This window comes from Cebus imitator, unplaced genomic scaffold (genome assembly GCF_001604975.1).
Source record: "Cebus imitator isolate Cc_AM_T3 unplaced genomic scaffold, Cebus_imitator-1.0 Scaffold113, whole genome shotgun sequence".
Classification (NCBI taxonomy): Eukaryota; Metazoa; Chordata; class Mammalia; order Primates; family Cebidae; genus Cebus; species Cebus imitator.
In genome coordinates, this window is record NW_016107428.1 from 2,806,577 (window position 1) to 2,834,392 (window position 27,816).

The 27,816-nt window shown below is 35.6% G+C and overlaps 1 protein-coding gene across 2 annotated transcripts in view; it reads right to left on the bottom strand.

Moving 5' to 3' along the window:
- Positions 1 to 27,816, bottom strand: part of LUZP2 (leucine zipper protein 2) — a 571,609-nt gene that overhangs the window by 279,005 nt on the left and 264,788 nt on the right. For both annotated transcript variants that reach the window (XM_017538740.2, XM_017538738.2), the window contains exons 4-5: positions 27,715 to 27,796; positions 13,341 to 13,403 (exon numbers count right to left, since the gene is read on the bottom strand). In XM_017538740.2, coding sequence (XP_017394229.1) covers positions 13,341 to 13,403; positions 27,715 to 27,789 — 138 coding nt within the window. In that variant the 5' untranslated portion in view covers positions 27,790 to 27,796. The remainder of the gene's footprint in view (positions 1 to 13,340; positions 13,404 to 27,714; positions 27,797 to 27,816) is intronic.

Consider the following 27,816-nt stretch of genomic DNA (forward strand, 5'->3'; position numbering starts at 1 on the left):
AAAGACACAGACAGGTAAAAAAAAGCCAAGACCCATGGTATGCTATATCCAGATCCATCTCACATGCAAGGACACACAAAGATTCAAAACAAAGGGATGGAGAAAAATTTACCAACCAAATGGAGAGCAAAAATAAATACACAGAAAGTAGGAGTTGCAATTTTTGCTGATAAAATAGACTTCAAAGCAACAAAGATCAACAGAAGCAAAGAAGGATATTACATAACGATAAAAGGACCAATATAACAAGAAGAGCTAAAGATCCTAAATATATACGCACTCAATACAGGAATACCCAGATATATAAGACTTATAAAGAGACTTGGACTCCCACACAATGATAGTGGGAGACTTCAACATTAATATTTGACAGATCAATGAGACAGAAAGTTAACATCGATATTCAGGACTTGAACTCAGATCTGGAACAAGTAGACTTAATTAACATTTATAGAACTCTCCACTTTAAATACACAAAATATACACTCTTATCAGCACTACATCACACCTATTTACAGGTTTAAATGAAATATTGGTTGGCTGCTTGTTAATTATTTTCTTCCCTCATTTTTTTTTATGTCTCTACTATTAAACACAATTACAGGCATACCCATTTTTAGACTGCATTCTAGCCCGGGCAATAAAGCAACACCCCTGTTCTCTCTCCCTCTTCCTCTTTCTTCTTTCCTTCATTTTTTTTTCTTTTTTTTAAATTCTTTCTCTTTTTTTCTTTCTCAATAATAATAATAATAATAATAATAATGTTTACAAAAGTATAAGAGTAAAGAGCTAAACTTTACCCTTTACTTGAAGCATGTTAGGGAACACTAGCTATCTTTCTACCAGAAAACAGGAAAAGTGACCCAGATGCAACGAGAGGTGTAAAGATCATGGTTTCAACCGAGTCTTGTCTAAGATTGCATGCAATGTAGTTATCCTAGCCAGCATTCTGCTGCAGGAAATTACTGAGTAGAATTAATTGATAACAACAGTAAATAAAATGAAATCTAAAGTAGGCTGTGAGCTTTCATAAGGCAGCAGTTCTGCCTTACCTCTGAAATACTAAGTAAAACGTATATAACACCCTTGAGAAGTCAAAAGTTGATGGATATAGTTGTATCAGCTAAGAGAACTTTTTGGATTTATTTTTCTTTGTATTATGTTTTGGCTGTAACAATTGGATTGGCTGTCCCAATGAATTTTTATAACAGATACTTACATCATTGATTTGGGAACTGCAAATATTTTCTTTGGAAGTAAGCTGGCCTGAAATTGGATTCCACTACAATGCACTATCAAAATGAACTACTTTATGTGCATTAATAAACAACTAACAATTTCTTCACCTACAAGGGGACTTGTGAAGTATCATGATTTTCATGTTTACTTTCTTGTAGCGAGCAAATAGTCATAAATTCAAATTATTTTATACTTTTCAAAAGCTACCACTTAGACGAAGCCTTCAGTAGCCATTACACTTTTCTGGGTTATTGTCATCTTCCCCCTTTCTGCATTATATTATAAAATTCTCATTTCAGTGTTTTTTTATTGCAGTTGTTTTGTACAATTTTAGTAATTATTATATTTCATATTATATGGCAAGTATGTCACCTATTAAATATTGCTAGAGTAGACAGCCAGAAATGAGCAGGTAAGGGATCCCCCTGGGAAAAGAAGTTCTAAAGATCCTGTATTAATCAGGGTTTTCTAGAAGGACAGAACTAATAGAATATATGTATATGTATATGCACCCATGCACAAAAACATATATATATATACATATATTAAACTGCTCATTTATTTGTATATATATACACATATAAATGAACAGTTGCAATTAAACTGTTCATTTCCCTGACTATGGTGGTTGACTCAGGAATGTGATCAATTCAGTATCTTCTCTAGGATTTATGAGTTTAAGTATTAACTCATGCAATCACATTCTGAAGGACATGATCTATCTGCAGGCTGAGAAGCAAGGAATCTGAGTTTAAAAACTGAGAGGCCGGGCGCGGTGGCTCAAGGCTGTAATCCCAGCACTTTGGGAGGCCGAGGCGGGTGGATCACGAGGTCAAGAGATCGAGACCATCCTGGTCAGCACGGTGAAACCCCGTCTCTACTAAAAATGCAAAAAATTAGCTGGGCATGGTGGCGCGTGCCTGTAATCCCAGCTACTCAGGAGGCTGAGGCAGGAGAATTGCCTGAACCCAGGAGGCGGAGGTTGCGGTGAGCGGAGATCGCGCCATTGCACTCCAGCCTGGGTAACAAGAGCGAAACTCCGTCCCAAAAAAAAAAAAAAACAAAAAAAAAAACAAAAAAACTGAGGAACTTGGAGTCTGATGTTCAAGGGCAGGAAGCATCCAGCATGGGAGAAAGATGTAGGCTGGGAGGCTGGGCCCGTCTTTTTTTTCACATTTTTCTGCCTGTTTATATTCTAGGTGTTCTGGCATCTGATTAGATTGCACCCACCCAGATTAAGGGTGGGTCTGCCTTTCCCAACCCACTGACTCAAATGTTAATTTCCTTTGGCAACACCCTCACAGGCACCCAGGATCAATATTTTGAATCCTTCAAATCAATCAAGTTGACAGTCAGTATTAACCATCACAGGTGCTGCCCACTGACAGAAAAATGGACAATGGCTACATCGGCTACATGTGGCCTGTGGTTAGGCTCCTCAGGCACTGGAGGGGGCTTATCAGGCCCTAGTGGGAGATAACCATGCCAGAGATTTTCCCTGGTAACTAGCATACCTACCCCTCCAAAACTCATCAGAGAGTAGCCTTTTGCTGACTATAATAGTAAAGAACATGCCCTAGGTGGAGATTTTAAATGCTACTGAGACTTGAGACATGTGTACTAGCATGTACAACCACAGAACATGTGCACCCTAAGGGACCTCCCAAACCATGAATAATTCACACCCCTCCATGAATAATTATGTAAGATTCCAATAATAAAGTAAGTCTCCCAACACTGGCTACTGCTGGCTCATTCTTTTGAGCAGCCCACTCTGTCTCGTCCTTCAGAATGTACTACCTCTAAATAAATACTGTCGTGACTATTTTTCCAGCTAGACCAGCCTGGAGCTGTATTCCACACCTCTCTATAAATGTCCTTTATTTTCCTTCAATAAACTCTGCTATTTAACCTTTGGTATGCATCTCTTGGCTGAATTATTTCTTCTAAGTTAGACAAGAACCAAGGATTTCTGTACTTCTCGGTAACAATATTAAATGTTCTTCTTTACATTTCTCATGGTTAGAGATTGTATTACTTAATTTGAATTTAATAATACTGCATGCCTCTGGAATCTAGTACAATGTTAGGACAATATTGGGAATTAAGTAATATGTTTATTCCAGAAATAAATATACAGATAATTATATATGCCTTTAAATAAGCAATTTTAGGATATTTCCATGGATAGATTTATACCTAATAAAATGCTTTCTCCTTGCCTTTCTAAAAAAAATAACTAAGCTGTTTATGGGGAATATACAAAATGCTCCACATGGTGGAGTCATTTAATAGGATCACCCCAAAATTCATGTCTACCTAGAACTTCAGAATATGAACTTATTTGGAAACTAGGCCTTTACACATGTAATTATGTCAAAATAAGGTCAAACTGGATTAGGATGGGTTCAAAATATAAAAGCTGATGTCATTAAAAGAAGAGGAGAAGGCACACAATGACATAGAGGTACATAAATAAGAAGGTCATATGAATAGGGAAGCAGATGATTGGAGTGTTACCCCCACAAGCCAAAGAACAACACACATGCCAGGAAACACTAGAAGCAAGGAAGAGGCCCTGTTGACGCTGTGGTTTGAGACTTGTAGCCTCCAGAATTGAGAGACCGCAAATTTTTGTTTTAAGACACACAGTTTTTGATACATAGAACCTTATAAGAATAGTTTATTGAAAGCTTTAAATGCTGGATGTGAAATTAACCAGAACAATCAGTTGACCAGCATTTCACAGCAATCATCACTTGAGAAGCAAATCACCAGGAATAAAGTGAAAAAAATAAAGTGAAAATCAAATACTTTTAAAATTTCTTGGGTGTGTCCTGGACTCAGAAAATATTTGACTGAAACCGTTACACCTATTCATCTGCAGGGAAGCATAAGAATTCATTTTCAGAATGTTGACCCTGAAGCACTCTGTCATGTTATGAAATATCCCATCATCTTCACTTCAGTGTGTTTACTAAGGCAAGAAGGTAGAATAATTTATTTTAGAAAGATTTACAGCCACAAGAGTTGAACCCAAATGAGTTTTCTTCTTAAAATTTACAGAAATTTTTTATCTAAATCAGTGGTTATTGACCTTTTTTGTTTTTCTGTTTTAGTCAAGGAATCCTTCTGAAAATCTAGACTCTCTTTCTTGAAAAATACAACATATATGCCTTTTTTCTGTATCATTTCAGGATGGCCAATGATCCTCAGATATCAATCTTTATATATCGTGGGGTCTTTAAGCATCCCTATGAGAGAACATTGCTAACTAGGAACTGCATTATCTTGTTCTCATGCTGCTAATAAACACATACCTGAGACCGGGTAATGTATAAAGGAAAGCGGTCTAATTGACTCACAGTTCCACATGGCTGGGGAGGTCTGACGATCATGGCAGAAGGTGAATGAGAAGCGAAGTCATATCTTACATAGTGTCAGGTCAGGCAAGACGAACTTGCGCAGGTGAAATCTAATTTATAAAACCATCAGATCTCACGAGACTTATTCACTACCAGGAGAAAAGTATGGGGAAAACCGCCCCAGTGATTCAATTATCTCCACCTGGCACTACCCTGGACATGTGGGGATTATTACAATTAAAGGTGAGCTTTGGGTGAGGGCACAGCCAAACCATATCAGGAATTAAGCGTTAATCTCCAAATTTGAAGGTAGTGTCTTTTTTTAAATTCATGTAATTCATTAGTATGAGGAAGAACACACTTGAATGTGGTCTTAATATATTCTAAATATATGCAAAGTCCTGGCCCTGTGTTGTTTTTGTGAAAAATGTGAATTATGATGTTCTAAGGAAGGCAGGTTTCTAACTTCGAGGAATTTGCATCATATTAAGAAAATAATTCTGACAAAAGTAAAATTAAAAATCACAAGAATAGATAAAATGCCATGTAGAAACATAAGATACTGTAACAGACATGCACACACTATTGAGTACTTCATCACTGGTACTCAGAATGTGTTTCTCACTTACTCAGTAGTCTTCAGTGATGGCCTACTATATACCAAAGCTGGTTATCATGGACTGTAACTCTATATTAAGAAAAGTTGCTTTTAATACACAGGTTATTAATTTATCAGGCATTTTGTCTACAATGTCAAAGCTTTCTATAGCATCAAATCTATATTTCCCATGAAAAATTAAAGCAGACAAATAAAAAATCTATTTCCAAAATTTATTGCAGCTCTTGGGCATATATGACTTAGGCTTTGCCATTCAGACGTGATTCCTGCAATATGTAGATACAGAAATTTGTTACTTGAGAAAATAGGCTAAATGTTATCCATCCTCTTGCAGAAGGTCCAGGGTGGTGTGGTGCTGGAGCCTGCAGTGGCAGGGCACCAGGCAAGGTTGGCAGCTTCCTGATCCAGGCAGAGGTAGTGCATTCTCAAGACAGCTAGATCACTGCTGTGTTTGTTGCACTGTTTCTAAGGTATAACCTAGAAACTGTATTTTTAGCTCTTCTAAAAATTTTGTAAGGTATCTATAGGAATTAATAAATTCCTTTCTTATCAGGGAACAAATTTTGCCATAACCAAGAATAGTAACTGCTTCTTTGCCCCCCAAAAACCATGTGTTAATCCTCATGTTCCTGGGTATGTGTCAACGGCTATTTGGAACTGTTTGGGTATCCAGAGATTGGCCAGTGATTTGAATTGTGCAAAATTTTTCTCCCAGGCACATATAGCAATGGCATTAAAACAAAATATAAAAGGATATTAAATCAGTTGATAATATGAGCTGAAGACATATTGATATGTCAGAATTGTGGTAAACTGTATGGCCCATATAACAAACAGATGAGCAAAATAACTGAGAGACTTGGAAAGAGAGGAAAATAGAGACATGAAATAATAAAAGGAAAAGGATGCCACCAAGAAAGAGTAGCTGTGATTAATTTCTGATTTCCACCACTGAGTAGAATGAGGCCCACTTTTATGATTCCTGATCTAATTTCAACTAATTAAAGATGCTTGTCCCAGTGCCTGATTTGTCTAATATTTCCTAGACATATATATTATCCTACTTATTCCTGAGACTTTCTTATATCTCAGACCATTGGAGACAACTGATTTTATCCTAGGAGCAAAATAATTAAAATTCAAGAAAATTGCAAATGATCGTAGAGAAAGGGTGTTTTGAAAGTGAAAGCCAGAGCTAATTCTGAACTTTGAGAATTTACTGTCCAGGTGTGGTGACTCATGCCTGTAATCCCAACACTTTGGGAGGCCAAGGCAGGCAGATCACTTGAAGTCAGGAGTTTGACACCAGCCTGGCCAACATGGCGAAAACCCATCTCTACTAAAAATACAAAACAATTAGCCGGGGATTCTGCTGCACACCGGTAGTCCCAGCTTCTCAGGAGGCTGAGGCAGGAGAATTGCTTGAACCTGAGAGGCAGAGGTTGCAGTGAGCCAAGATCATGCCACTTCACTTTAGCCTGGGAAAAAAAGAAAAACTATGGCTAAAAAAAAAAAAAAAAAGAAAAAGAAAAAGAAAATTTAGCATGATTCCCTACTTCATCCTTACCTTGAGCTATCTTGAATGAGTCTCAGGAAACAAATCAATTATAATCCAAAAAAAAAAAACAAAAAAACAAAAAACCCACAGACCACCATAGATGAAAGAAAGGAATAAATATCTGCCCCTTCCATTTTTCTCTTCTCTTCCATGTCTATCTACTCACTAATTCAAGATAATTATGTTTTCCATTATGTTTTCAAAAACAAGTTTAAATTTTTAAAAATTTTTTTTGGTTTTATTTGGTTCTTAATTGACATATAATTGTACATATTTATCAGGTGCAATGTAATTATCAAATCAACATAATTAGCATATCCGTCACCTCAAGCAGTTGATATTTCATTGTGGTGAGAACATTCAAAATTGTCTTTTCTAACTATTTTGACATATATAACACATTATTGCTGAGTACACTGATCCTACTATGCAATAAGACACCAGAGCTTATTTTTCAACTTCACCTTGTACCTGTTGACCAATCTTTTTCAATCTTCTTCTAACCCTCTACTTTCTCTAGCTTCTGATAACCACTATTCTCTTCACTTCTTTTAGATCAACTTTTGTTGATACCTCATATGAGTGACATCATGCAGCGTTTGTCCTTCTGTGCTTGGCTAATTTCACTTAACACAGTGGCCTTTAGCTTCACCCATGTTTGCACAAATAACAGGATTTCATTCTTTTTAATGGCTGAATAGTATTTCATTGTTTATGTATACCACCCTTTTATCCATTCATCTATAGATAAACATTTTTATTCCATATCATAGCTATTGTGACAGTGCTGCAATGAACATGAGTGTGCAGACGTTTCTTCAGTATATTGATTTCATTTCCTTTGGATATATACCAACTATTTATATTATTGGATCATATGGTAATTCTATTTTTAATTTTTTGAGAAACTTTGATTGTTGTTCATAATGCCTGTACTAACTGAAGTCCCACCACTAGTGTATAACAGTTCTTTCTCCACATCCTTGCCAGCATTCCTTACTTCTCTTTTTGAGACTAGTCATTTTAACTGAGGTGAGTTGATATCTTATCAAAGCTTCAATTTGCATTTTCCTGATGATTAGTGATATTGAGGATGTCTTTTATGTACCTGTTGGCTATTTGTACATCTTCTTCTGATAAATGTCTCTGCAAATATTTTGCCTATTTTATCGTATTGTTTATTTGCTACTTAATTATTTGAGTTTCATACATATTTTAAATATTAACCACTTGAACATAGACTGTTTTAATACTAGTGTCCATCAAGTATTTCCAAATATGTAATTCTTTAAAAAGTCATGAACATTATCGAACTCATACCCTTATTTAAAAATTTTGACTGGGCACAGTGTCTCAAACCTGTAACCCCAGCATTTTGGGAGGCCAAGGTGGGCAAATCACCTGAGGTTGGAAGTTCAAGACCAACCTGGCCAACATGCCAAAACCCCATCTCCACTAAAAATATAAAAATTAGCCAGGTGTGGTGGTGCATGCCTGTAGTCCCAGCTACTAGGGAGGCTGAGGCAGGAGAATCATTTGCACCCAGGAGACGGAGGTTGCAGTGAGCCAAGATCACACCATTACACTTCAGTCTGAGTGACAGAATGAGACCTTGTCTCCAAAAAAGAAAAAAAAAAATTTCAACTACTTAAAGATGCTTGTCCCAGTGCCTGATTTGCCTAATATTTCATAGATTACATGTTATCATACTCATTCTTGAGCCTGACTTATATCTCAGACCATTACAGACAAACTGATTTTATCTTAGGGATAAAATAAATAAAATTCAAAATTATTGAATTGATAATGGAGAAGAGTGTTTTGAAAGTGAAAGTCAGAATAAATTTTGAACTTTGAAGCATACAAGATTGACTACATAGTGAGACAGTTGCCATATGTATGGAAGTTGAGAAGGGAGGCTGAATTTTTCATTTGTTTCCTTGTTTTGATTTATTTTCTGGTGCAAAATTGTTTATTTTTTTGCAACCATACAATATTCAAACACAAAATGCAAAATAAACATTGAAAGCACAAGGATGTGTTAAAATAAATTAAAATGGAGGTGAGACCTGAAGAATCCTTGAGCAAACAAAGCCAGTTAGGCTTTATAAGTGACCTTATCTTCGCTTGATTTGCAAACATATGAAAGCTTAAGGTGAGCCATTTTAAATAAACGCCTATATTAAAGAAAAACAGAGTTTAGCTTAACCAAACAGAAGAAACAAACTTGTAATTTTATAACTAGAGATTTTCCAATGGGATAGACCAAATATAGCAACTAACTATAACCCACCAGATACTTTCTTTGCTTCACTTCTGTTGCAGTCATATAAAAACCTTCCACTGTATTTCCTCAGTGAAGCTCCTGAACCACTTCTAGTTCAGAAAAGCCCAATTCAGGCATTGTTATTTGCTCAAATAAACTCTTCAAAATAGTACCGTGTGCCAGTTAACCTTTTTAACAGAAGGATTACACAAGAGAGATTAGAACTAGAGACATAGATTACAAAGTTACCTGAAAACTGGTGATATATCAATTATAAGTCCAATTTTGCACGTGGGAAATCTTATATTCTACAAATTACATACTAAAAATACAAATTCTGGAGGGAAGATGGGATTGGGGAAGACCACTTACTATCTAACATTGTTACCAGAACTTCAAAAAAACCAGTAACAGGCCAGGTGTGGTGGCCCACACCTGTAATTCCAGCACTCTGGGAGGCTGCGGTGGGTGGATCACACCTGAGGTCAGTTCAAAACCAGGCTGGTCAACACAGTGATACTCCATCTCTACTAAAAATATAAAAATTAGCGGGGTACGGTGGCACATGCCTGTACTCCCAGCTACTCAGGAGGCTGAGGCAGGATGACTAATTGAATCCTCGAGGTGAAGGTTGCAGAGATCACACCACTGCACTCTAGCTTGGGTGACAGAGTGAGATACTGTCTCAAAAAAAATTGATTAAGAAAAATAATAACAAAACTAACAAAAGTGTAAGTACAATATTTTTTAGCATTTATCTCAAACATCATATAGTCATTTGACTCTTTGCACCTTTATACTCAAAATTTAGTGTTCTTCCTTTGGGAAGTAGATCCTGGAGGGAATTGACTTCTAATAAAGCACACAAAATTACAATTTGATGCAGACTTTTCATTAATCTCTTATTTTAATGCAGACGAAAAGTCTTAACATAAACTTCTGTATTCACATCTTAGCCAGCAAAAAACATAAGAGTTTTAATGCAGTAACTATCACTATAAGCACTAAAAGGAAGCCCTTCTGTGTATTTTCAATCCTTTTCTTAAGTTTTTGTATTTATAAAAAATTTCTTTAAAATTTGAAAAGGTTTTTTCCTGACTGCTTCAAATTCAGAATATTGGAAAGAAAAGCAAAATGATTTTTAAAGCTTTGCTGACATTATTTTACTACTTGTTAAATGCTAATATGATGATTGATGCAAGGAAATACACACTGTGGCAGCATAGATTTGACTTGAATGTCCCATAAAAAAGAATATAAAGAGAAAATCAGAGAGCCAAAAACTGAGACCTAAGAGACCACATAAATCACAATAGAGCTTTTGTAAGTCCTAACAGTACAATTCAGAACTTACAAGTGGCGCCCATGAGAAGATACATGTAGCTGTGGAGATAGATGAAATACAAGTGCTTGAAATACTCTGACTGGCAGGGCACCGTGGTTTACACCTGTAATCCCAGCATTTCAGGAGGCTGAGGTGAGTGGATCTCTTGAGCCCAAGAATGCAAGACACCCCTGGGCAACATAGAGAAACTCCTTCTCTACAAAAAATACAAAAATTATTGCATTGCTGTCTATCTCATTTCTTAACATATGTGGTCAATAAATGTGGTACATCACATAAGCAGAATTAAAAAAAAATATTTGGTTATCTCAATAGATGCACAAAAAGCATTTGATAAAATCCAGCATCACTTTATGATAAAAGCTTTTAACAAAATAAGCATAGGAGGGACTTTGCCTTCAATTTTTGGGACTTCCCCAATTCTCTCAGCCAAAAGTAACCACTCAAAGGACATCAAACTTCTTCCAGAAATTTATTTGTATCTGTTTTATCTACCTCACCACTGTATTTTGTTTAATCCATTTAGCTGTTTTTTTTCTTATGCCTGAAATAAAATCTTCCAAGTAGTGTCCATATAACTTAACTATAGTGTATAGACCAATTGTTTTGTTAAATAAATCTGCTTCATCTCTATATCCATACTGATTATTTGCTAAAAATTAAATTAATATGAAGGAGTAAAATTGAAAATGCTGAATTTCTAATATATGTTCATTATTAGGTTTTGTAAAAAGTTGAAACCTTTTTGGTTATGGATTTCATTTCATAAGTTCTCAATAGTATTAAAGTGAATAGTAGCAAATTTAATTACAAAACTTATATTTAGCAGATCTTATTTCTGTAGAGGTGTATTTCTTTCTGAATTATTCTAGCCTTTGTAGTTGCCAAAGTACAATTTCACTATAAAAACAACCTCCAAAGACAAAGTATTTTGTTACTTCCTACAAATAATTCACAGTTTTGCATTTATTTATTTATTTGGTAGAGATGGAATCTTACTGTGTTGCTCAGGCTGACCTGGAACTCTTGGCCTTAAGCAGCACTGCTGTCTTGGCCTCCCAAAGCACTAGGATTATAGGTATGAGCCAGCCAAGTAGGTTTTTGTTATTGTTGTTGTTGTTTTATTTACTTTTTTTTAAAATTTATCTTTAATAGAGACAGGGTCTTACTCTGTCACCCAGGCTGAAATGCAGTGATGTGATCACAGCTCACTGCAACCTCAACCTCTCAGGCTCAAGCAATCTTACTGCCTTAGCCTCCTAAGAAGCTGGGACAACAAGTATGCCACCAATCCCAGCTAATTTTTTTTGTTAATAGAGATGAGGTTTTACCATGTGGTCCAGGCTGGTCTCGAGCTCCTGGGCTCAACCAGTTCTCCTTCCTCAGCCTCCCTAAGTGCTGCGCTTATAGTTGTGAGCCACTGTGCCCAGTCTAGCAGGTTTTTTGAAAGAACTTTTTCCTTAGTTGAATTCTAGATTTTAAGAAGTTATCTAAGATTAAAAGTGAACTGATGCTACTTATATAAAGATAATTAACTTGAAATTCTTTTATGATCATACAACTGGGTTCATATTACTGTTTGTGTGTGTGCATATATAAATGTACTCCCTATCCTATTTTAAAACTGACTTTAATCTTGTTTTAAATGTTTTCCTTGTTTTAAATGGTACATGAGCACTTTATGATTTGAGTAATCTGGCTTTCTCACTGAGCCCTAAATGATCCCAGCAAACAAATATTATCCCTTACACCCAGTATACCGATAACTCCAGTCTGCTGATATTTTTTCATCATAATCAGGAAGTCTAGAAAAATTGAGCCTCAGGAGAAAGATTATCAAGTTCACCCATCATGCTTTCTTGAGAAGACTCAGAAGATAATTAGGAATAAATAAAATTAAAATATCATCACAAGAAACATTTAAAATGATTCTTACTGTTTTCTATTGTACTTTTCCTCTACATTTGAAAAATTATTTTAATGTCATGTCAGACTATTGATTCCAAATAGCCATACCAAAGCATTTATAAAGTCTTTTAACTTTTATATCAAGAATAAAGTCAATTAAGAAAAATAAAGTTTGTTTGCTGTGTAAATGTCTTAATAAATAAAAAAAGGAAGGAAGCGATGGAGAAAAGAGAAAAAAGAAGAAAGGAAAAAAGAAAAGAAGAAAAGGAGGGAATTAGGTCAAAAAAGAGGAAGGTAGGGAGAGCAGAAGGGAACAAAGAAGGAATAAAGGAAGTAAGCAAGCAAGATTGATTAATAAAGGCTATGGAGATTGACTAAAGATTCAAAATAAACAATAATTAGTGAGATTGATCAAGGAAGACTTATCATGAATTAGTCAAGGCTCAGTGGTCTTAACTAATTGCATTTAATAAAAAGGAAATTAAAAGGTGGAAATAGGTAATGGAGAAATTACAGAAAATAAAGTAGCTGTATAACAAGATAAATCAAAAGAGAAAAATGCATGCAGTATTTAATAGGATTCTTACATTTAAAAGGCTATCATGAAAATGATTACAACTTGTTTATATTTAAATTTATATTATTTTGAGATTATTCTTTAACACATTTTTCATTCTAGATTGGCCCTTTTTAGCATGCAGCTAATTCCTATCTAACTTTCTTCTTCAGTGCCTGTAATGTCATTTATTAAATAAATACATACATTTATTAAATGAAAATTGATTTTTAATATCAGCTAAGCGAAATACAATTAGAAAGAAAAATGAACTAGAGAAGTTTATTATCAAATATATGTAATATTTGTAAATTATCAAATATATATAAATGTAAGGATTAACCACTTTTTGAAATTCTTAGCCTAAGAGTTTCTCTATATTAGTCTATAATTGAAAATCAAATTTGCATGTGTTTAATACTTTAAACTTGTGGCAAATTTATATGTTCACTCTTGTGCATTTTTTGATTTATGTAAATCTTACCTCACTCTGGAGGTCTCGGATCATTTTGCTCTTCCTTTCAACTTCAGTCTTTAAAAAATTAATCTGAAAATGAATAGACTATTATGTAGATACATTTCAAACTCATTACCATGGCTTTCATAATTTTTTCATTATTTTGAGAAATAATTATTTATTGACAAATATTGAAAAAGAACAAATAATTGCCCCGTTCCTTAATCAAAACCTTCATTACTAAATTCATACATATAGTCATTGATTATATAAAATATCCTTTTTTTCATTTAACAAACTAGTTTTTTTTAATTAAGAAACCCTACACTTTATGACTATAATTCTCTTACCCAGATAAACCTCATTTCCTTTTGAAAGTGTAGTTCCCTTAAAAAAAAAAAAAAAGAAAAAGTTGACTCTAGAGTTAAGCCTAGGAATCTCTCTTTCTAAAACACTCCAGGTAATTATGACCTGTGGCCAAGTTTGAGAGCAATTGCATAATAATGTCACTTACCTCAAAACTATGGGACATTAAGAATAGGCTACCGAAGACGTCATGATGTTTCCTTCTGAACACAATATCATCAGGACCTGTCACCTTATGCCACTTATTCGAACTGTATCTCCTAAAAATAGCATTATCTGCCCGAGTATAGAAAGTGGTCCAGACTTGTAAAGAATTTATAGTCTTTATAATTGCTGAGAGTACACTAGTCACTGAGACTTTATAGTCACTGAGGGTTACTAATAATAATAAAATAACTGTATGGTAGTGGATAAAACATTTAATTTATCCAATTTATAGTTTTCTTGTAGTCACATTTTGTTTTTTTGAGACACAGTCTCGCTCTGTCACCAGGTGCCAGGCTGGAGTGCAGTGGTGCAATTTTGGCTCACTGCAACCTCCACCTCCCGGGCTCAAGCAATTTTCCTGCCTCAGCCTCCTGAGTAGCTGAGACTACAGGCATGTGTCACCACACTCAGCTAATTTTTTTATTTTAGTAGAGACTGGGTTTCACTATGTTGGCCAGGATGGTCTCAATCTCTGGACCTCATGATCCACCCACAAGGTAAACTTAACTTTTCTAATATACTTAATTCAATATATTCAAATTATCATTTGGTCATGTAATAGATTATTCATTATATAATTTACATTCTTTTGTGTTATGTTTCTTTAGATTCCAATGTGCATTTTACACTTATAGTATATATTGGTTTGGATTAGTCATATTTCTAATGCTCAATAGCCTCATGCATTGAACAATATAGTCTTAGAAGTTATGTAAAATGATAAAAGATACTCATGATAGAGGTGATCTCTGAAGATAGACTGAGTTATTGGGTTGGAAATGAAATTTAGGAGGAAGGTTAATTTTTGCCATATACACATATATAAAAAATGTTTAATTCTGAAACATTTCAAACATGAAGAACAAGAAGAAATAAGAAAAATGCCTATGGGACTAACCCTAAACTTTAAACAGATATAAATGTTTTGTCCAATTTTCTTCAGACCTTTTTATAAATAATATATTATTTATTTTAATTTACTTATTATTAAAGCTTCAGCTAACTTCCTTTCTTCCTGTCTTCCCACTCAAGGTAACCGCTATACAGAAGTTACGTATTTGCCTCGTGCATATTTTTATACATTTTTTAAATTGCATATGCTCTTATAAAAAATAAATACTATTATGTTATGTTAAAGTTTGGCTAAATTATGAGAAACTCAACTTTATGAGATTTACTCATGTTTATTTTATGTAAAACCAATTAATTTATTGTAGCTAGTGAATTTGTTATGGTAGTAACCACATTTGAAGGTAAACAATTACTAAATTAATCAAAATGAATACTAAGTTACTATAATTGACATATCCGTAAATACAGTGGTCTAAATGAGATAGATTTTTCTTTCAGAGAGCAGTACACAGGTGTCTACAGCCTGGAGCCCAGAGGTAAGTGGACCACAGCTTGGATGCAGCTCTAGCATTAGCAACCATCCTTTTAATGATTTTTCCATTATCATCATTTCCCAGTTACTGGATACTTCTTGGGCCTGTGTTCCCACCCTAATCTCATGTTGAAATGTAATCCTTAATGCTGGAAGTGGGGCCTGGTGGCAGGTGATTGGATCATGGGGTGGTTTCAAATGGTTTACCACCATCCTAGTGTTGTTCTCGTAATAGAGTTATTGTGAGATATGGTTGTTTAAAAGTGTATAGCACCTCTCCCCCTTCTCTGTCTTCCTCCTGCTCTGGCCATGTGAAGATGCATGCTCCAGCTTTTCCTTGAGTGAAAGCTCCCTGAGGCCTCCCCAGCCATGCTTTCCCTATAGCCTGTGGAACCATGAGTCAATTAAGCCTTTTTTCTTTATACATTACCCAGTCTCAGGTATTTCTTTATAACAATGCAAGAACATACTAATATACAGGACACGAAAAGTCCAGGGTAAAGAATAACTAAATAATTCTAACTTTAAAATAAAATCAGGGCTGTCGAATTTCCCTTGGGAGATATGAACTGGTTACCTCCAGAGAAAACTGGCTAGTTCTCACCTAAGACAGATTAAGCAGGTCATAAGGTACTATTAAGGCTGTGATAAGTCAAGTGTTGCATAAATAATATGCAGAGGAAGTCAGTTGTCACAGAAATAGAAAGAACCAGTCGAGTGGAAATCTAGCTGAGTCATTTAACTTGAGGACTATAAGAATGAAAATCCATGGATTCCTCTTTCTGACATCTTCAAGAGTTGCAATAGTTCCAGTGCCACCTAGCAGTCTCATCACATCTGACTCCTGGGCTTGGCTTTCCATAGTGTCCATCAGAAGTCTTACGACAACCATTAACACTTTTTCCTTTCAGGCCTATATAGGTGTCCAGGCATTACTATTTCTTCAGTTGTTACTCAAAACCCAAACCAGACAATTTTTATGGCAAAAGAAGACAATACAGAAAGAGCAACTTGAAAATTAACATGTCTAATATTTTAGCCATATTAATTATCTAAGTAAGCTTGAATTTTGAAGATACCAACAGTAACTCCCAAACACTAGTCCTCGTTGTCCCATTAGGTAGATAGTTCAAGTTGATTGAAAAACCAAGCTATCACCACTGTAACTCAAAAGTAAAATTCTAAGTCCTCCTACAAACTGAATGGACTCCTTCACTCAGCTAGTGGCATTTGAAAGTTAACCTAAAACAAGTTCAGGCCATGATGGGAATTTAACATTAAAACAGAGACCATAAGATAATCTATTTGCTCTTAAATCTGCTACCTGGAGGCTTCATCTACATAGTAAAAACCTTGGTCTCATAACACAACCACTTATCTTAACCAAGACACTCCCTACTACTGATTCCAGGTCTTAGATAACTAATTGCCAATCAGAAAATCTTTGCCAATTGTCAATCAGAAAATCTTTGAAATCACCTATGACCTGGAAGCTCTACATCCTGCCACCCTACTGGCTCCCGCCACTTCAAGTTGTCCTGCCTTTCTAGACTGAACCAATGTACATCTTACATGTATTCACTGATGTCTTCTGTCTCCCTAAAACATATAAAACCAAGCTGTAGCCTGATTACCACAGGCACATGTTCTCAGGTCCTCCTGAGGCTGTGTCATGGGCATGTTTCCTTAATCTTGGCAAAACAAGCTTTGAAGTTGATTGAGAACTGTCCCAAATACTTTTTGATTTACACCAAGTAGAACCTGATTCCATTCAAAATTAAGCATTTATTCAGAGTAACAGTGTATCTCCTGCAAAATAGCTTTTACATCCTTCTCTACAAAAGCACTTTATTGGTCCCAGAAAATTTTGCTTTGTACAGATTTGTCTTTAGTTATATCTTGAACTACTAAAAGCCATATTACTTATGTTAATAACCTGTTCTTTTACTGATACTATTATTTATCCCAAATCCTCATATATTGGTACTGCACATGTTGTTCATAGTTAACAATTAACTTTAATTAAAGTATAATGAAAATACATTACCATGTCAAGACTAGAATTATTAAATGTTAAACAAGGACAGAAAAACTTAAGAATGCAATACTTAAATATTGAAGACATAAAATATATTTTGAACATTTAAAAAGCATTAGCATTTTAGGCCATTTGTTGAGAATCCCAACAGATTTTAACATCCCTGAAACAATAAGCATTCTTATATATAGTTATGAAATAATTCTCACAAAAAGAAAATACGTTGTATTTACTGTGAATAAGATTGAAAGAACATAGCAATTCTTTATTTTTAATGAGATTCAAAGCTTGAAGCTAACTCTTGCTTTAAGCTAATTATGTCTCAGTACAAGTTAAGCCATAAAAATTAACAAGAATAGGGAAATGCATTCAATGATCATTAAAATCTTTAATTATTCTGGTCACACCTGAGAGCTCATTCTTCAATGCTGTTAGAGCTTTTCCTTAGGGTCACAGTTTTCTGGAGTGGCTCACAGAGCTCAAGGAAACCTCTACAGTTACTGGTTCATTATAAAGGCAATTAAAACATATACAGAAGAGATGGGTAAGGTGAAGTATAGGAGAAGGAGCATGGAGCTTCCGTGACATTCCTGGGTATGCAACCCTCCAGGAACATCTGCATGCTCACCTATCTTGACACTCTACAATTGATAGTTTTAAACTATTAGTATATAGGGATTAATCTCCAACAAATTGTCTATACTTTTTTACCACACCCAGGAAATTTACAGAAAGGTTCTACAAATAAAATACATACAATACATAAATGAAGTTCTATAAATTCAAAAATATTAACAGCACATATGTTATTAAACTCTATTTTAATAAAATTAAAATTAATTTGTATAAGTGGTCAAATAACATCTTGTTTAAAAATATTTTCTAGGCCATGCACGGTGGCTCACATCTGTAAACCCAACATTTTGGGAGGCCTAGGCAGGCTGATCCCCTGAGGTCAGGAGTTCGAGACCAGCCTGACCAAGATGGAGAAACCCCATCTTCACTAAAAATACAAAATTAGCTGGGCGTGGTAGCACATGCCTGTAATATCAGCTACCTGGGAAGCTGAGGCAGAATTGCTTGAACCCAGGAGGCAGAGGTTGCCGTGAGCTGAGATTGTGCCATTGCACTCCAGCCTGGGAAATAAGAGTGAAATTCTGTCTCAAAAAAACATTTTTTTTTCTAATAATCATTGGATTAATGAGAAATAATCAAACACATTGTTATATTTGGCACTTAATAATAATGAAAATCAAACCTGTCAAAGTAATACTTAGTGGATAATTAATAACTTTAAATGCATTTTCAGGTAAATAAAGATAAATTACACTAATTCAAGAAGTTGGTTAACAAGCAAAAGGTCAAACTCAGTGTACTAAGGAAAGAGATAATTATAAAGACAAAAACCAATAAACTATGAGGGAAACAAAAATCCCCTAAATCCTTAGTTCTTTGAAAAGATTATGTTAAAGAAAAAAGATTATGATAAAAATGGAATAAAAGACTCAAATGTTAAAATGTCAAATAAAAGGGAGAAAAAGGCCACATTTGCAATTTAAAGTATTATAAGCAACTGTCCACTGATAAATTTGAAAGTTTATACAATAGTCCTTAGTTAGATTAGAATAAAATTCCAAAGTTTTGAAATAAGAAATATAATACTTGAATAGACCAATACATTTGGAATTTTATTGTACTAAAAGGCATCCATTTCCCCAAATTCCAAAATAAAATTTTAATGATGGCTCTTACCTAATTTTCAATGACCAATTAATTCCTAATAAATGCAAGTATTTTCTGGAAAGTAAAAAAGGAGCCCAAACTCTCATTTTATGTGATATTTTTATCCAGTGAAACTAAGCATCATATATGAAGGAAAGATAGTCTTTTTCAGGCAAATAAAAGCTGAGCCAGTTCGCCGCTACCAAGCCACCATTATAACAACTGCTAAAAGGAGTGCTAAATTTTGAAACAAATTCTGGAAACACATAAAACAGAACTTCTTTAAAGCATAAATCTCACAGGACCTATAAAAGAAAAATACAATTTAAAAAGCAAAAACAAAAAACAAATTAAAAAAAAGTACATAGGCAACAAAAAGCACAATTAATGAAATGATACCTCACATCTCAGTACTAACATTGACTGTAAATGGCCTAAATGCTCCGCTTAAAAAATACAGAACTACAAAATGAATAAGAACTGGCTGGGCATGGTGGCTCACGCCTGTAATACCAGCACTTTGGGAGGCCGAGGGGTGGGTGGATCACCTGAGGCCATGAGTTCCGGACCAGCCTGGCCAACACGAAGAAAACCCTGTCTCTACTAAAAATACAAAATTTAGCTGGGTGTGGTGACATGTGCCTGTAATCCCAGCTATTCAGAAGGCTGAGATAGGAGAATCACTTGAATCCAGGAAGCGAAGGTTGCAGTGAGCTAAGATTGCACCACTGCACTCTAGCCTGGGTGACAGAGCAAGACTCCATCTCAAAAAAAAAAAAAAAAAAAAAAAAAAAAAAAAAAAAAAAAACAAAGAAAGAAAAAAGAAACAACTCACCCACCATCTAACTGTCTAACTGTCTGCTGTCTTCAGGAGACTCGCCTAACACATAAGGACTCATATAAACTTAAAGTAAAGTGGTAGAAAAAGGCATTTCATGCAAATGGATACTGAAAACAAGCAGGGGTAGCTATTGCTGTATCAGACAAAACAAATTTCAAAGCAAGAGCCGTTAAAAGAGTCAAAGAGGGACATTACATAATGGTAAAAGGATCAATGCAACAAGAAGAGCTAACGATCCTAAATATATATGCACCTAACACCGGAGTTCCCAAATTTAAAATAATTACTGATAGACCTGAGAAATGAGAGAGATAGCAATACAATAATAGCAGGGGACTTCAATACTCCACTGACAGTACTAGTAAAGTCACCAAGAGAGAATGTCAACAAAGAAACAATGAATTTAAACTATACCTTGGAACAAATACACTTAACAGAGATATACAAAACATTTTATCCAACAACTGTAGAATACACATTCTGTTCAATTGCACATGGAACTTTCTCCAAGATAAACCATATGAAAGGCCATAAAATGAGTCACAATAAGTTTAAGAAAATTAAAATTATATTGAACACTCTCTCAGACCACAGTGGAAAAAACTGGAAATCAACTCCAAAAGGAACCTTCAAAACCATGAAAATACATGGAAATTAAATAACCTGTTCCTGAAAGAGCAGTTGGTCCAAAATGAAACCAAGATGAAAATTAAAAAGTTTTTGACCTGAATGACAATAATGACACACCCTATCAAAACCTCTGGAATACAGCAAAGGCAGTGCTAAGACAGAAGTTCATAGCCCTAAATGTCTACATCAAAAAGACTGAAAGAGTACAAACTGTTACTCCAAGGTCATATCTAAAGGAACTACAGAAACAAGAACAAACCAAAGCCAAACCCAGAAGAAGAAAGAAAATAACCAAGATCAGAGCAGGACTAAATGAAGCTGAAACAAAAAACAACCAATGCAAAAGACAAATGAAACAAAAAGCTGGTTCTTTGAAAAGATAAATAAAATTGATAGAATAATAACAAGATTAACTAAGAAAAGAAGAAAGAAAATCCAAATAACCTCACTAAGAAATGAAACAGGAGATACAACTGACACCACTGAAATACAAAATATTGCTCAAGGCTACTATGAATGAACACCTTTATGCACATAAACAAGAAAACCTAGATGAGATGAATAAATTCCTGGAGAAATACAATCCGCCTATTTTAAACTAGGAAGAAATAAATACCTGAAACAGACCGATAACAAGCGGCAAGATTGAAACAGTAATTTAAAAATTACTAACAAAAAAAGCCTGGGACCAGATGGATTCACAGCAGAATTCTACTAGACATTCAAAGAATTGGTAACAATCCTTTTGACACTATTCCACAAGATAGAAAAAAAAGGGAACCCACCCTAATTCATTCTATGAACTCAGCATCACCCTAATACCAAAACCAGGAAAGGACATAACCAAAAAAAAAAAACAAAAAAACAAAAATAAAACTACAGACCAATATCCTTGATGAACATAGACACTAAAATTCTTAACAAAATACTAGCTAACCAAATCCAACAACATATCAAAAAGATAACCCACCATGATCAAGTTGCTTTTATACCAGGGATGCAGAGCTGGTTTAACATAGATAAGTCAATAAATGGGATACACCACATAAAGAGAATTAGAGACAAAAATCATATGATAATCTCAATACATGCAGAACAAGCATTTGGCAAAATGCAGCATCCTTTTATGATTAAAACTCTCAGCAAAATTGGCATAAAATGGCTATACCTCAATGTAATAAAAGCCATCTATGGCAAAGCCACAGCCAATATAATACTGAATGGGGTAAAGTTGAAAGCATTCCCTCTGACAACTGGAACAAGACAAGGATGCCCACTCACACCCCTCCTCTTCAACATAGTGCTGGAAGCCTTAGCCAGAGCAATCAGACAAGAGAAAGAAATAAAGGGGCATCCAAATTGGTGAAGAGAAAGTCAAACTGTCACTGTTTGCTGACGATATCATTTACCTTGAAAACCCTAAAGACTCCTCCAGAAAGCTCCTAGAACTGATAAAAGAATTCAGTAAAGTTTCCAGATAGCAGATTACTGTACACAAATCAGCAGCTCTTCTATATACCAACAGTGACCAAGTGGAGAACCAAACCAAGGATGCGACCCTTTTACAATAGCTGCAAAAAATAAAATAAAATAAAATACTTAAGAACATACCAAACAAAGAGACAAAAGACTTCTACAAGGAAAACTACAAAACACTGCTGAAAGAAATCATAGATGACACAGTTGAATGGAAACACATCCCATGCTCATGGATAGAATAAATATTATGAAAATGACCATACTGCCAAAAGCAATCTACAAATTCAACACAGTCTTCATCAAAATACCACCATTATTCTGAGGGGTGTTCTCTTTCTGGGTCCACAAGGGGGCATAGTTTTAAGAGCAAGAACTTTCCAGTGCCATGCCCCCCTCCCATCTCTCTCCATCCGGGAGATTTAATGGTCTCTGTTTTAATTTTCAAGGGTGCAGGAAGAATAAAAAAGTCAATCACTCCAGTGGAAGTGCTAAGGAACTCCTTTCATTGGCCAGAGGTCTTAGAGAATGTGGGGGTTCCACCCAGCTTAAAAGTCCCCTTCTTCCACACCCCTTCAGACTCCATGTTTGGGTCCCCTTCCATGAACACTCCCTTCATGGAAGCCATCTTTCTCTCTCCTGGATTTCCCCTCTGGAGTTCCCTTCCACACTCTCTCATGGAAGCCTGTCTTCCCCTCCTAAACTCCCTCTCTCTCTCAATTCCCTTCCACTCAGTGTGGAAGCTGTCTTTCCTCTCCTAGATTCCATCTTTCTGGATTCTCTCACTCAGTGTGAGGAGAGATTTCCTCCTCTGGTTTCCTCCCTCTGGGAACCCTTCTTACTCAGTGTGAGAGAAGCTTTTCTTTCTCTCATTCAGTGTAGAGTTAGCTGTTTCTTTCTCTGTCCTTCTCCTTTTTCTCTCTCTACATAAATAAATCACTTTCTACAAGCACTTTTGAGTCCGGCATTTACTGCACACTGCAACATGGTCTCCTCTCCCATTCTTGGGGAGTAATAGACCAAGAACCTGGAGAAAGTTCCTCTCAGGGGAACTGAGGACTCCCCTGAGCCCCTGAACCCCAACATTACAATTCTTCACAGAATTAGAAAAAGCAATTCTAAAATTCATAGGGAACCAAAAAAGAGCCTGTACAGCCAAAGCAAGACTAAGCAAAAGAACAAATCTGGAGGCATCACACAACCTGATTTCAAACTATTAGGCCATAGTCACCAAAACAGGATGGTATTGGTACAAAAATAGGCACATAGGCCAATGAAACATAATACAGAACCCAGAAATAAACCCAAATACTTACAGCCAACTGATCTTTGACAAAGCAAACAAAAATATAAGGTGGAGAAAGGACATCCTTTTCAACAAATGATGCTGGGATCATTGGTTAGCCATATATATGAGAATAAAACCATATTTGTCTCTCACGTTATACAAAAATTTACTCAAGATGGATTAAGAACTTTAATACATGAAACTATAAAAATTCTAGAAGATAACATTGGAAAAACCATTCTTGACATTTGCTTAGGCGAGGATCTCATGACAAAGAACCCAAAAGCAAATGCAATAAAAACAGAGATAAATAGTTGGGACTTAATTAAACTAAATAGCATTTGCATGGCAAAAGGAACAATTGGCAGAGTAAACAGACAACTTACAGATTGGAAGAAAATCTTCACAATCTATACATCTGACAAAGGACTAATATCCAGAATTTACAATGAACTCAAATTAGAAAAAAATTCCATCAAAAAGTGAGCTAAGAACATGAATAGACAATTCTCAAAGAAGATATAAAAATGGCCAACAAACATATGAAAAAATGCTCAATATCACTAATGATTGGGGAAATGTAAATCAAAATCATGGTGCCATACCACCTACTCCTTCAAGAATGACCATAATCAAAAAGTCAATAAACAGTAGATGTTGGCATAGATGCAGTGATCAGGGAACAATTCTGTGCTGCTGGTGGGAACGTAAGCTAGTACAACCACTGTGGAAAACAGTGTGGTGATTCCTTAAAAAACTAACTAAAAGTAGATCTACCATTTTATCCATCAGTCCCACTACTGGGTATCTACTCAGGAAAATAAGTCATTATATGAAAAAGATACTTGTGCATGCATGTTTATAGCACACAATTCACTACTGTAAAATTGTGGAACCAAACAAAATGCCCATCAATCAACAAGTGGATAAGAAAACTGTAGTGTATATATATACATACACACACACACACACACACACACACACACACATACACAATGGAATACCAGTCAGCCATATAAAGGAAGGAATTAACACCATCTGAAGCGACCTGGATGAGATTGGAGACTATTATTCTAAGTGAAGTAACTCAGAAATTGAAAACCAAATATTGTATGTTCTCACTGATACATGGGAGCTAAACTATGAGGATAAAAAGGCATAAGAATGATACAGTGGACTTTGGGGACTTGGGGGGAAGGGTGGGAGGGAGGTGACGGATAAAAGACTACAAAGAGGGTGCAGTGATGAGTGCACCAAAATCTCACAAATCACCACTAAAGAATTTGTTCATGTAACCGAATACCACCTGTGCCCCAATAACCTATGGAAACAAAAAAAAAGAAATTAACAAGAACAGTGAAGAAAAAAGAAATAGTCTGCAATTAAGAAAATGCAAGCCATTGGTGAAAAACCTCACCATCTAGTAGTTTCTAATAACAGTAAAAATGATGTTGTGTTGCCCCTGATCACTGTAGGTAATATGTCTGATTCCTATAAAGACACCATTTGTAGGTCTCTAGGAACTTGAGGTCACTCTCAAACATTTCAATGTCAGCTTTTAAGAATAGTCATTGAAAATCCATGTGGCAGTATCCAGAAATTGCAATACAAAATGATTTTGAATAGTAATGTAAATAGAATTGAAGAAATAGAACATCCTAAATTATGAACAATAGGATATTTTAATATTCCTTTTATTAGGTATGCATTCTTATGTCATCCCTGATAATTTTCACTGTGGTATTAACATATAACAAAGGTTTTAAATAGAAAGAAAAAATACTAATAATGATGATGATGATAGCATACAGTTTAGAGGTTGCTTACAATTATGTCTTCTGCTCAACAATGCATGCATCATCTCATATAATCACCAAATAATCTGTTATATAAGTACCATTGGCATACTTCCTACAATGAAAATCCTCAGAAAAATCAATGACTTGCTTATATTCATTCAGTTGAGAAGTGATGAAGATGAAATTAAAATGGGAAGCACAGAAGGAAAAGGAATGACATTAGTTTAATGTCTACCATCTACTACATGCCAGATTACAATTTTAGAGAAATTATGTACATTAATCTAATGTGAATCACCCCTTAAATGTGATAATAAGGAAACTTGCAGAAGTTAAAAAGCTTGATCAAGTCTGGTAATGAGCTAGTAAATTTATAGATCTAGTAAATGGCCTCCTAGAAATTTAAACCTCCTAGAAATTTAAACCCTGAAATTCTTACACTGAAACACATGCTAAGTTATGTCTCTTTAGGAAGTTTCTGGTTTAGTGAAGTATTTAGGGGGAAAAGAGAAACCTTCCCTCAGGATTCAGTGTTCAGCCATAAGGAAGGCACTGCAGGCATGCTGAGATGAGAGCAAAGGTGACTCAGTCTACATTCTTTGTCCATGATACTTTTCATGCTTGGATACTCTGACTTTGGTTGTGATCTTTCTAAAGTTACTCTCTTCTTTTTAGCTCTCAGTTTGCATAATTTCCTGGAATAATTTTGAGTTCATGCCTTAGCTCTTCTGCCTTTTAGCTGTGTAAATGCAAGCTAGAAACACCTTATTTGAGTTACTTTTAAAGAAACCAACAATGCAGTTTTATTATGAAGACCAGAGAAAATAGTCTGTGTGAACATTTCTATTCTGCTCTGCCATCATTTGTCATTAGGCTATGAAGAAACCCAGATTAAAAATACGATTAGCCACGGCGGAAATGTGATTGCAATTAGGACCATTCACTAAGCTAGGTCAGATGTTGGGAGGATGGATCAACAAGCTGGTGCTAAAAATATGTCTATTCTTTTATGTAACATTTGGTATCCAGTGAGCCAGACTTTAGGCCACATTTCAAGTGAGCAGTGAGAGTTGCCACAGCATAGCAATGAACCAACATGTCCATCCTAACAGGTGAACAGAACATATAACAGTGAATCCTTAACTTAAAATAATTCTGTACTTGGCAAAGTCAACAGTCATTATTAGAAAGGCTGTTCCCTGAAATCAGGCACTGCAGATGACATATTGGACTGAGTTTCAGATGTAAAACTCCACATTTTAATCAAGGTTGTTAAATGAAGGCTGGGAAAGGAAAGGCAAGCTGACTCTGTTTAGAGAGCCTAGGATTCCAGGTAATTTACCTAAACGGAGATTCAGGCTTCACCATGATTTTAACTTCTTTAAACTTGATATGTTAACATTTGTTCTTCATGTATGTGCTGGATCAGCCTTGTTCTAAACTACCCAATACCCAATCATATGCTTGAACCACCCTGCCTTAGCTCCAGACTCTTATTGCTGCTTCAACACCTCAGAGGGGAGAAGTCCTCCTCCCAGGGGTACACTTTTCAAATACAACCAACAATTGAAAAACAACACTCCCAAATGCCCCCCTTTTTAATTGCCCCAGGCTACTATGGATTTGCCCTAATCACCTTTGGGATAGGTAGTAAGTCAGGACAGCTGCTGTGCCCCAGAGCCAACCAAAAATCACTTAAACTGCCCAATCCCAAGCCCACTTATCCTGCCTCACTTGTTCATTGCCTTGGAAACCACAGTAAAGCCTCTTACCCACAGTTTCCTCCTCTCCCTCTGCCTCATGAACAGCCCGAGTGCCTCCCCATGTGACCCCTCTATGGTGTACAGCTAGAATTGTGAGAAATAAGCTATGTTTTCGGCGGCAGTCTTTTCCTGATCTGTTGGCCTTGCTACACTTCATATGTTCTATTAATACACTATATTTTAAAACAGACTCATATTCTGAAAACAAGATATAAGATCCAATCCCTTTATATGGTGTGTAAGGTGGCTTTGGGGAATCCAATAGAAACCTAGTTTTCAGCATGGCTCTCAGGAACAGCACCCCTCCTGCCAGTGGTAAATACTCGTAGTACGAGCTGAAATGGTGGGGTCAAGGAAACATCATTTCAGGTGAGAAAGTTTATTTCCTAGTTTATTTCTCACAGTTTTAGCTCTCAGGAGAAGAGTTTGATTCTTAAACTTTAGGGTGCATTAGAATAACCTATGAGATAGATTAAATAGGCAGATAGCATGGCCCTGCTCCTGAGAGATTCTTATTCAGCAGATGTGGGGCACTACTTAGCCATCACTTAGCTTAATTTACTTAACGGTCAGTGTCATCCCACAATCTGAGAGCCACTGACAAGGTCTTGACACCAGAATCCTTGCCCCACTCTGTCTGTTAGTTTCTCATTCTTAAAAGCAGGCTAGGAATTAGATGACCTCCCCAATAATCAAATAAAACAATAACCTTTTCCAGGAATGAATGCTGACCAAGTACTATTCTCATCACATTGACTGATGCTTCTTTTTTTTTGTATTTTCACTTTTATTTTTTACGAGTGTGTTTGTTCCATAGTGATTTTGGAAAAATAAAGTAACAATGTCCCAGCCCTAAAGCAAAGGGCACAAAGAAGAAACACACTTACAGTAGCCTGGTGTTTTTCTGCTTTCTCTGATGTCTCTTTAAGTTGATTTTGCAGGGCCTCCTGAAGAGACTTCATTTCTTCTCTAGTTAAGTAGAAAACGGA